At 39.4% G+C, this 12,548-nt stretch overlaps 1 protein-coding gene across 1 annotated transcript in view; it reads right to left on the minus strand.

The window, feature by feature from the left end:
* The window catches only part of LOC122057346 (guanine nucleotide exchange factor subunit RIC1-like), a 39,567-nt gene that overhangs the window by 5,521 nt on the left and 21,498 nt on the right, over positions 1-12,548 (minus strand). Inside the window, exons 16-20 of the mRNA XM_042619415.1 lie at positions 12,057-12,116; positions 11,891-11,932; positions 11,669-11,799; positions 864-999; positions 708-785 (exon numbers count right to left, since the gene is read on the minus strand). Coding sequence (XP_042475349.1) covers positions 708-785; positions 864-999; positions 11,669-11,799; positions 11,891-11,932; positions 12,057-12,116 — 447 coding nt within the window. The remainder of the gene's footprint in view (positions 1-707; positions 786-863; positions 1,000-11,668; positions 11,800-11,890; positions 11,933-12,056; positions 12,117-12,548) is intronic.

Raw genomic sequence — 12,548 nt, forward strand, 5'->3', positions numbered from 1 at the left:
TCTTTGACACGTCTAACATGTGTGTGACAGATGTTTGCCATAGAAGAGTTTCACAGAAAAGGGAGTCCTCGTTATAGGTTCAAGAAGACCAACCTACATGTAACCAATTTGAATTAAACAATACCCAATTTAAAAAGTTAAAGGTGACACTGTGAAAACAAAGGTGGGTGGGAGCTCTTCCATTGTCACCTTTTGATTCTACAATTTTTTAGCCGGAGGGACTGAATCACAAACATGTTGCGCAAAGATCATAAGCATCACACTCAAGCTGCTTCTGAGGTGTTCGCTCAGTCTGAGATGAGTAGTTCTTGTCTTCCTCTTCGTGGGTATTTGATGACCAGAGGTTCTCTTAAGGTTTCTATTCAATTAGCTAGAACAATGGACCAGTTTATCATGATAATTAAGTTCACAGGTTGGAAATTTTGAGGGAAATTTGGTAAAATATTTCATTTTCAATGAGTTGAATTGACAATTGGGGAACTACATTGGTTTCTACAGGTACATTATGACCCTCCCCCACGGTGGCAGGGGACTCGTGCACTGGGTACGAGGTAATGAAATCACCCCACCCCAAGCAAATTTTCTAACACAATCAATTCAATAGGCTAATGCATTTCCCATATTAGATCCACTGGTTATGGCACATACAGAGCAATAAGATTAGTATCATTCAATTTCTATTCTTAAGTGGCACCAAAAATTTATACCTTTTGCCCAATTAGCTCAAGACCTGAAGCAAAACTCTCCAAGCGAGCAGATCCATAACGCTCCCGCTGAAGATATTCCTGCAATAAGCCAGAAACAATCAACTCCAATCCTAAATGATTAACAGTTGCCCCAGAAAAGGTATGATATATTCTCACCACTAGATCAAACTGCGTGCCCTTTACAAATGCAACAAGCTTGGAAAGTTCTCTTCCTGACATGAGGTAGCTTGCATGGTTTTCTAAGATATTTTTAACAGAGGTAACATGTGCACTCTGCTCTTTGAATGAGGTGCTGCTCAAATTCAAAAGAAAAATAAATAACATTAAAAAAATTTCTTATAAGAGCATATTATTTAACGACAAAGTCAAAAGGGTCTGACAAACAATGTAAGGTTAAATTACAAAGAAATCTGTAAAATAATTAACAAAAAATGTATGGTAAATAGCTACTTCACAACCACCAATTTTGATTCCATGACATGTTTTCCTACAGTGCAATGTGCTCACAACTTTATGCCTTAGGACAGTTAAAAGCCTATCTGATGACATTCTGGGGTTCGGAAACCCTGTTTGCTTTGGGCCCACAAGAATAGAAAGCTCAAATCAAAGGATTATGGGCAAAACAGTAAATAAAATTGAGGTTGCAATCTGGTAACTAAATGGAACCTTGAATGTCATTAAAGAGAAGAGAAGAAAGAGAGAGAGAGAGAGAGAGAGAGAGAGAGAGAGACCTGCGATTGTGGAGCAAAGGGAGTCCCAATCAATTATATTGGGGCTGCCCTCCATTCATTAAATAGAATAGCTATTACAAGTCCTACTAGGAATAGGAAAGATAACTATTACAAGTCCTATTAGGAATAGGAAAGAACAAAATAGAACAAAACTACTCAGATGCTTTCAGCAGTTATCCGCGCCGCACTTGGCTACCTAGCATTTACCGTGGGCACGATAATTGGTACACCAGAGGTGCATCCTTCCCGATCCTCTCATACTAGGGAAAGGTCCTCTCAAAATAGGAAACCAATACTAATTGCTAACTTCTAATTATATTCAGTCCTAATAGAACTAGGAAAACCCAAGCTAGACTCCTCCTTTCTCTCGATAGACTTCTAACTCTCCCCCTCAAGCTGGAGTATACACATTGCAACAGAAAGCTCTAGCTTGGACCAACAAGAATTCCAATCAACCATCATAAAGCCATCAGCAACTCCAAAAGCAATAAAAGCTCTTCCAGAGAAGGTGCTCCAATACCAACGAAAACCCTTCCCAAAGAAGGCACTCCAATAGCAATGAACAACAGCAACACCCAAAGCCCTTTCCAAAGAAGGCACTCCAACAAAAGTGTGGCACCCAACAGCTACATCAAACTACCTTCTCAAAGAAGGCACTCCAATAGAAGGGTAACACTCAACAGCTAAATCAAAAGAAATTCCCAAAGAAGGCACTCCAATAGAAACTGTAGCTCCCAATGGCTACAACAAAAAGCACTCACAAGTCTCACACAGAGATCTCCCCAAACAGACGTCTCACAAAAAATTCCATAGATAAATAGGCAGCATCAGATCATCGGGGACCAAACAAAATCAGGTCGTTGAACATATCAAACAACATCTAGTCACTGAATATAACCATCTTCAAAAGATAAAATTGTCGTTGAGGACACACACGAGCCTGACACTTAAGAATAAATCAATCTTCAGCAAAAAAAAAAAAATATTTTGAGCAGATAATAATTTGAAGCTCCGCAAAACCAGCAACTATCAAAGCATAGGGGTAACAACTAGAAACTTCTTTTTTGAGAAAACCAGCAGCTATTAAGGACGAAACCATCGTCTCCTTTCTTGAGACGAAACCAACAATAAATAGATGATACCAGCAAATCGATTCCAATTCTCCCACAAAATCGATTCAGAACAAATTTAGAAATAAAAGACATGAACAAAAGGAATGATTTGCATCAAACCTTCATTGAGACCCTAGTTCTTATTTTTCTAAGAACTAGAGCTTCACCAATAGCATGATACCTTTAAACAACTCTCAAACCAACTTGTTAAGCTCTGATAGCAAAGCCACCTTTTTCCCGTCTCATTGTGTTTTTCAGGATCTGGTGATAGGGGCAATGATTGACTCTAGTAGGGTGCATGGTGGACTGCATCTACTTGATGATGACTCGTCATTGGTCTCTGGTCAAGCTCTTCAGACTTCTTCTACGTCACCTCCCATCTCTGAGTTACTACAGTGGCACCATCAATTGGGACATCCCCCTTTGAGAACTTTAGCTGGGGTTTTCCCTTCTTTTAAAAATTGTAATTTGAGTCAATTTTTTTGTAAGGCATGTGTTTTGGCCAAATAAACTCGAATCACTTATTCTGTTTCTGGAAATAAAAGTGCCACTCCTTTTTCATTGATACATTCTGATATTTGTGGTCCATCTCGCTATGTGACTATCAATGGTTATCGGCGGTTTGTCTCTTTTATTGATTGTCAATCTCAGACCACTTAGGTTTATATGATGTGAACCAAGGGCAAGACCTTCTATTGCTTTCAGCAGTTTAACCGTATGGTTCAGACTCAGTTCGGTGCTACCATTAAGATCCTTCGAAGGGACAATGGCAGTGAATACTTCGAAGGGTCCTTTTAGGCTTACCTTTCTGATCATGAGATGATCCATTAGACTAGTTGTGTAGTACTATGGCTCACAATGGGTTTTCTGAGCGGAAGAATAACCACCTTTGTGAGGTAGAACGCTCTCTTATGTTTAAGATGCATATTCCTCCTCAGTACTGGAGTGACGCGATTCTCACTGCCTTTATTATCAACCGAATGCCTTCTCGGGTCCATTCCTTCGCTTCCCTCTGGATCTTCTCCAAGGTTCCACTGCTTTTCCTGTTCATCCTAAGGTATTTGGTAGTGTTTGCTATGCTCGCGATCATCATCCTCATGGAAAGTTTGATCATCGTGGTCTCTAATGCATTTATCTAGGGTTTGAGACTATGGATGTTATCTTTCACGAATCTGCGCCATACTACACTGCGATACCTCTTCAGGGGGAGTCTCCTTTCATTGTGGAAGATGTACTGCCGCCTCTTGAACTTGTTATCCCTGCTAGTATCCCATTTCAGGGGAGAGTGACACTCCTACTTCACCTAGGCCAGAGATACATGTTTATAGTCGTAGCCAGCATACTCAGACCACTACACATCCAACATCTACTCTACCATAGCAGTTGTCTCCTCTCAAACCTGATTTTGTCCCCTTGGACCCAAGTAATTCTCCTTCTCCTTTTATTGATCTGTCTCTTGAGTTGCCTATTGTTGTTCGTAAAGGCACTAGGTCGTGTACTATACATCCTATTACTAAAACTGTTTCTTATGACTCACTTTCTCTTTCCTACTATCGTTTTGTGTCTTCACTTTCCTCTGTGTCCATTCCCCATACCTGATAGGAAGCGAGTGCAGACTCACAATGGCAGGTAGCTATGGTTGAAGAGATGCAGGCTCTAAAGAAGAATGACACATGGGATCTGGTGTGTCTTCCCTAAAAAAAAGAAGATAGTTAGGTGTAAACGGGTTTTCACAGTAAAACAGAAGGCTAATGGTATAATGAATCGGTACAAGGCCAGACTTTTTGCCAAGGGCTTCACTCAAACTTATGAGATTGACTATCAGGAGACAGTTGGGTGAAGAATGCCTTTCTTCATGGGGAACTTAAGGAAAAAGTGTATATAGCATTCCTCTTGGGTTCACTTGCTCCAAAACCCAAGGGAAGGTATGCAAGTTGAAGCGTGCATTGTATGGGCTGAAGCAATCCCCTCGTGCTTGGTTTAGGTATTTCCATAAGGCTATGGTTGCTACAGGCTACTCTCAAAACAATGCCGACCACACTTTATTCATTAAGAGATCTGATGGGAAGATTACTATCTTGATAGTTTACGTATATATTATTGTTACTAGTGATGATCTGGTAGAAATCTCTCGCCTTAAGAGATACTTGAGAGAGGACTTCGAGATCAAAGATCTTAGACAGCTTCATTACTTCCTTGGCATTGAAGTTGCCAGGTCTTCTTGTGGGATCTACTTGTCACAGCGGAAGTATGTGCTTGATCTTCTTTTTGAGATAGGCATGTTGGGGTGTAAGCCGACAGACACTCCTATTGAAGCTAACGGCCACTTGAGAAACAAGGAAGGTGATCCCATGGATAAGGAGAGATATCAGATATTAGTGAGGTGTTTGATCTATCTTTCTCATACACGCCCTAACATAGCATTTGCCGTCAGTCTGGTTAGTCAGTACATGCATGATCCCTACTCAACTCACGTGGAAGTCGTACTGTGTATTCTTCGGTGCTTGAAATCTGCCTTAGGACGTGGCATCCTTCTCTCTCCTCATGATCACCTTCGGGTGGAGGTCTTCACGGATCTAATTGGGCAGGTTCCTCTGATGATCATAGGTCTATTACTGGTTATTGCACCTTTGTTGGTGGTAACCTTGTCACATGGTAAAGCAAGAATCAAGCCGTGGTTGCCCATTCAAGTGCCAAAGCAGAGTTCCGTTAATGTAGAACTAGAATCACAAGTGATCCTAATCCCAGGCAGGATCTGAAATTTTGGCTGAATAGAGATGTCCTCCAATAGGCTTGGTTCTAGCTCTCAAACACTCTCACAGCAAACAAATAGAAGGAAAATAACAAAAAGAATTCGATGGAGGGTTGAGAAGGGGAAGAATTAGTGAATGGGCATCTCACCCAACTGCATCCCACAACACAACAGCATAAGCCATTTTTTTATTATTATTATTAATAAATTCGTGTTCAATGTTATAGTCCCTTACAAACTTATATAGAAGACTCAAAACTGACTCAAAACACTAAAAAGAAAAGGCCTAAACTGACTAGAAAACTGAAATAACAAAGGAAATAGACACAAAATAGGACTATAACTAAACTAATGAATTAAATCACGTTTTTCTATTTTCTACCTATATTCTAGGCCCCACTAAAGTGGCCCATTACATAAAAAACTCATGGGATCAAAGGTCCAACACATACATAACCCAACCCAAGGCTTATTTCCAATAAAATAAGCCCATTAAATGATTTATCTTTATCAATTCGCCCTCTTTTAAAAAAAATTCATCCTTAAATTTTGTAGAGTGTGAGGGTGATTAGCATGGTGCACATCCCCCTTCAAGCCGTAGAAAAATTCAGATAGCTCTTTGATAATAAGGATGCAGTCTAGAATATGAGGAGCTCGATCTTCAAGATACTTTAATGGGATGACGAACTCCACATGCTCAGCTTCAACAACCTCAAATGTATTCATGGGATCATCCACATGAACGCCTTCAACCACTGTTAATGCAGGAGAAGATTACAAGTAACTAACTCCGCAGTTTATAACCCCAAACAATACAAATAGGAGTAAGAAACAAAGAAATAATACCATCAAATAAATCCCTAATGATACAATACCCATATAGGAGCAAAACCAGCCCAAAACCTAACCCGATAGGAGAGAGAAAGACCTATTATAGAGCTGGAGAGAGAGGTGTGGCCAGGGCTGCAGGATTCCGATTGAGTTGCACTCTTGGGCGTAGATAGTCCCTAGGGAGAGTACAAAAACCCCCAAAGTTGAGAGGATTCTGACGGCTAGTTGTGAAGTTACAAGCTTTCTTGATTTTCTGACCTAGGAGATAAAACTGAGAAGAAAATTCAAGAACAGCAGCTGAATGCTTCCAACAATGACTAGGTAAGGATCGTGGGACCCTTATGAGGCCTGAAATACCCTGATTAAAGGCCTGGCTGAACAGAGTACAGAAGAGAGAAAGAGAGGAGATCGATCTCTCTCTTATTCCCACTAGGATTGCTGATCGGTTCTGATTTCTGGAGACTTTTATCAAAATTTGAACTATACCTCTTGAATGTTACAACAAATAAAATAAAAAAGAAGAATAAAACAAATGGAGGGTTGAGAAGGGTGAAAGAGAATAAAGCAAGTGGCTATCTCAGCCTGGGCTTCTCATCCACAGCTATCTCAGCTGCTCTAAGCATTTAGTTGCAAACTTTCTTTAATAAATGCAAACTTTCTTTCATTCAAATCTGTCCAATAATGGTACATATGCCTCTCTATTTATAGAGAGGAAGTTTACAATCATACTAATGCTAGAAGCTAGTTTCCCAATAGGACTAGACACTCCTACTACAACTAGGAATTCAAAATATGACTAGGACTTGACTTTATGACTCCAACATGGAGTTAGACTAACTAACGAATAGTCCATATAGGACTTTACAACCAACTAATGGCCTAATGGGCCTTTATTGAATTAAATAGCAACTAATTAAACTAATGAATAAAATCCCGTTTTTCTACCTTCTACCCATATTTTAAGCCCATTAAAGTGGTCAAATTTCAAATAAAACCCATGGGATCAAAGGCCCCACACATACATAACACAACCCAAGGCTTATTTGCAATAAAATAAGCCCAAGTGACTTATCTACATCAACTGTGTTCTTGACCTCCACAATTTCAATCTCAAGCTCTAGATCTTCCTCTTGGCTATTCACAATCATCGCAGATGTTGAAGCACTATTCTCCCTGGGTTCAATCTCCTTGTCCACAATTCTGACTATGTTGCTTTCGACTTCATCCACATTAATCTCTGATAGGAACATCAATGACTAACTCTCCCTCGACAGTAGGAGTGGCTGGATTTTCACCAACACTAACCTCAACTTCTAACTCTGGTTCACTGGTCGGAGGTGTCTTCTCTTGTTGCTCCTTTGCAATAGAGGCCGATGATTCCTTCATGCTCTTGTCAATTATGGGTGCCTTTTATAGATCTGGTGGAGGGAAGTACATTCTTCATTCATGCTTAGATAGGTACATGCCCGCCAACTAGTACTGCATCTCGTCCCAAGTTTTAGGCTCATGCCCTTGAGCTTGAAGTTTCCTTTCACGGACTCTCCATTGTATTCGAACACAATCACTCATCTGAGAGCAAACATATTGAAGTTGTTGCACCTCTATCGGGTTGTAGAAATAAAAGTAGATTTGCAATTCTTTTACCTATTCAAGGAAGATGTATGAAGAAAGTTTCTCATGAAGTTCACGTGGCTCCATCCTTGGTTTGGCTAGGCTCTGATACCAAATAATGTAGAACTAGAATCACATGTGATCCTAATCCCAGGCAGGATTTGAAATTCTGGCTGAATAGAGAAGATGTCTTCTAATAGGTTTGGTTCTAGCTCTCAAACACTCTCTCGTAGCAAACAAATAAAAGGAAAATTAGAAAAGAAAAAGAATTCGATGGAGGGTTGAGAAGGGGGAAGAAGATTTAGTGAATGGGCATCTCACCCAACTGGATCCCACAGCACAACAGCATAAGCCATCTTTTGTTTTTTTTTTTTTCATTAATAAATTCGTGTTCAATGTTATAGCCCTTACAAACTTATATAGAAGATTCAAAATTGACTCAAACACTAAAAAGGAAAGGCCTAACTTAGCCTTTAACTAATTGGAAAACCTAAACTGACTAGAAAACTGAAATAACAAAGGAAATAGACTCAAAACAGGACTCTAAATAAACTAATGAATTAAATCTCGTTGTCCTATTTTCTACCCATATTCTAGGCCCATTACAAAGAAAACCCATGGGATAAAATGCCCAACACATACATAACCCAACCCAAGGCTTATTTCCAATAAAATAAGCCCATTAAATGACTTATCTGCATCATCCATGCTATGGCACATGGCATTTGTGAGCTCCAATGGCTTCAAGGCGTTCTCACAAATTTATCTATCCTTGCCACCCTTCCTATGAAGCTCTTTTGTGATAACAAATCTGCCATTAGCATTGCACACAACCCTGTCTAGCATGATCAAACCAAGCATGTGCAGATCGATCGACACTTCATCAAAGAAAAGTTGGATATGGGTCTTATCACTGTGCCTTTTGTTCCCAGTAGTGAACAACTGGTTGATATATTTACTAAAGGTTTTAGTCGTAAGATGTTTGATGCAGATCCGAGAGAGTCGGATCGCTTAGAGCCCATTAAAGAACCAAATAGTTCACTCTAGGCAAACCAGGGGCATTAATGTAATTTCTGATAAGATTTAGGAGCTTTATAGATTGAAATAAGTGACTAAGGACTTAAAAGGAATGAACTTCAAAGAGAAAGGAGCAATTCTGGAATTTAAAATAGTAGTGGGGTTAAATTGAAATAAAATCAAGAGTTAGGGGTTATTTTGCAAACTAATAAAGAGGGGTGTCTTTAATAAAGAATTCAGAAGTTGGAGGGACTTATTTGTAATAACTAGAATTAATGTGTATAAACAAAGGCTTCTTCTTCCTCACGATACTAACCAGCAAAGGTGGAAGAACCAGGGAAAACGAAAGAGAAGAGAACTCCTTGAATGCTTCTCGGTTTGGTCTGGAATTTTTGGAGGGTCGCCTATAGGTGGAAATCCCTCGGTTAAAGCTTTAGTCCAAGCAATCCAATAGTGAGAGAGATCGAAGACCTGAACCAGATCTGGGCAGAGAAGGGTTTCGTAGGCAAGAAGGAAATTTCCTGCCGTTGCTTCAACATGCCTTGGATGGCTCTGCAATTCTGGTCGAAAGGCCCCTAGTGGTCCTTAAGAAACCCTCCAAAGGGCTTGAGTTTCGGCTGATCGGTTGGAGAGTTCCAGCCAAGGTCGACTGTAGCTCAAACCCTGATAATGGAGATTGATCTTGGGCATGTACCTGTATTTCAACCTGAACTAGGTGGCTGGTCTTGGATCGTCAATCACACTCCTACTTACTCTTAAGTCACTCTCTTTCAAAAACTAAACAGAAAATAAAGAGGGAAGAAGAAGATAAGGAAAAATCAGAAGAGGGGAGAAAATTAGGTCGGCCGCCATTGTTCAACCAAAACCTAATTTCTCAAATTCATTCCAAAAATCTGTCTGTTACTAGTGTATTACATAGCTTATAAAAGAAAACCAAAGCAATAAAATTGGGAGTTCACTAAAATGGAAACTAAACTAATTGACAACTAAAATAAAAATTTAATCTAAATAAAATTACTACCAACTAATTCTAGCTTTAAAAATGGAAAGTAAATAAAAGATATCCTAAATCCATCGGCAAACTGCATCAATGTTTCACCCTATTATCTGCAAATTGGGCATATGTGATATTCATGCACCAACTTGAGGAGGAGTTGTAATAATAGATTTTAAGGAAAATGTCAGTTGCCAAACGAACCCCAAGGGGTTTAATGGTCTTTGTAATTCTCTAGAATTTTTTCTCTGTTATTATAAATAAAGAGGGTTGGTATCATATTTGACACAAGTCATCACCCCATCCAACAAAAGAGAAAAGAAGAAAAAGAGAGAGAGAGAGAGAGAGAGAGAGAGAGAGACTTGCGATTGTGGAGCAAAGGGAGTCCCAATTGATTATATTGGGGCTGCCCTCCATTCATTCATTAAATAGAATAGCTATTACAAGTCCTACTAGGAATAAGAAAGAACAAAATAGAACAAAATAGGAAATTAATATTAATTGCTAACTTCTAATTATATTCATTCCTGATAGGACTAGGATAGTCCTAACAGGATTAGGAAAACCCACAGTTCTAAGAGGACTAAGAAAACCCAAGGGCTTATGCTAGACTCCTCCTTTCTCTCAACAGACTTTTAACAATAATTAAAATAAAGGATAGGGGAGGATAAAAGAGGAAGGGATGGGGTTAACTTAGGAAAACAAAATTAAGGGTTTAAAGCACAAAACCCACGCATGAGGTTGTCTTCAACCTCACGACAACCAGTAGCCAGTGGAAGCCCAACCTGATTCAAAGGTGAGAAATCTCACCAAAAAGGAATCCAATCAACCTGAGATTCAGGGGTTAGGATCCTCACCGTTCAGCCTACCAAGTTCAACCGGTGGCAATTTGAAAGAATGAATAAGTGAATAGAATCTACCTGATTCAAGCTCTGGTGGTAGGTACAGGCTCTACTCTGGTTGCAGTTTGATTCCTCACAATAGAGAGGGATTTGAGGACCGAGAACCTAGGGTAGTCGCCCTAAGGTGGGGAGCTAGCGCCTGAAATCTCAGGACAAACCAACTTGGTGTGATAGCTCTGTATGTCCTCCCCCACAGCCAAGTAGTACTGCCAAGCAGAGGTAAACCAGAAAATATATGCAGGAGGATTCAGCAATACAAACAAACAACTCAGCCTTATCCCAACTAAATGGGGTCAGTTACATGTGGTCGGCAGGAGATTTCAGCAATAAAAGAAACAAATACTGGTAAGAGAGAGAAACAGTACGAGGATGGAAGGATCACACTTGTGAAGGCGTAGAATTAGAGTACGGAAATTAAAAAAAAAAAAAAAAAAAGATTAAAAGACTTACCGGAGGGAAGGAGAAAGAGAGGAGAGATAACCAACAGCCTACACACTGTTCAAACATGCAACATTCACACCCTTGAGGTTTAAACTCAGACTCAACTCTGTGTAGTCGAGTACATCCCAACATACAAAGAGAAATAAAAAGACTCCTAAATGGATTGTAAAACTAACTTCTAAATTCTATCTCCTATGTCATACGTAATCTAATCCCAAACAAAATAAAATAAATTGGAATGAAAATACAAGGCTAACCCCAAAATAAATAAAGAAATCACTACCAACCCTTTTTACAACAAAATCCCAAGTTGGTTTGGTTCCATTTGGGTTTTTGGTTTCCAAAACCGGTCATATTGGTCCAACCACTATAGAGCCTCTGCATCACCATCCATGGACCAGGTATATGAAGGACACAAACCAACACACTTACATGCCTGCTCCTGAATTTTTTTCCCTTTCTTGTTTACGGTGTCAACAGGGGTGAAGAGGAAGAGCATAAACATAAGAGAGGACACAAAGACCACAACCATCAAGCACAGAATCTTTTCAATGGAACAGAGCGTCTTACCTTCTTGTGTCCAAGGATTGCTTCTTGTAACTGGGGCGGAAAAGGAAATATCCCAAAAATCTGGGAGACAGTTTGTCAGAATCAGAAGTTGCATGTTCATATTCCCTTCCAGATCTCAACAAGAACCTCACCTAAAAGACCAAACAAAAATTGTGACCCTTAGTGGATTATTGAACTGCATCATGTAGTCAAATGAAAAGGCACATATATATTAAGTCATACCAACTCCCCAGCAAGTTCATATAAAGATTCATCAAGTGTTGCCTGTGCAGAGTTGAGCATGTCAATGATCAGACCATGTCACCATCAATTTTTCAAAAATGAATTACAAAATCAAATAAAGCATATAGAAAATATAACAGCATGAAACATTCTATAACATGCCTACCTGCAATAAACGCAAAGCACAGTATTGACTCACAGCAGGTCCTTCCAGTTTGGCGATCACCTGTAGAATCCATCACAATACGAGGATGACAATTATCCACAACTCCCTTCCAAAAAGAGATCATTGAACTCTTCTACATGGCCTAGAGAATTCCCAATACTCAATTTCCTAGACATCAATATATGATGTGCTAAGAAAAATGAAATCTAGACACCATTCTACATAGATTGGAATATATTATGATTGTAAGCAAAGTTCTCGAGTGCTAGCTAATATATGAAATCAAGCTAGAAGATTCCGAGACAACTAAATACCCCATGTATCATGATCAATGAATTCGACAGCATGTAAAATGTTTCCTCAGTATAAACTTACTTTTAAAGATCAGGCGAGGATATGTCTCCCATTTGATATAAAATAGATGAACTCGAGAACAGTTCAAAGTAGGTTTATGTCAAGAAGTTATAACACAAATCTAAGTTTTCCGCTAGT

Source organism: Macadamia integrifolia, chromosome 12 (assembly GCF_013358625.1).
Source record: "Macadamia integrifolia cultivar HAES 741 chromosome 12, SCU_Mint_v3, whole genome shotgun sequence".
Taxonomy (NCBI): Eukaryota; Viridiplantae; Streptophyta; class Magnoliopsida; order Proteales; family Proteaceae; genus Macadamia; species Macadamia integrifolia.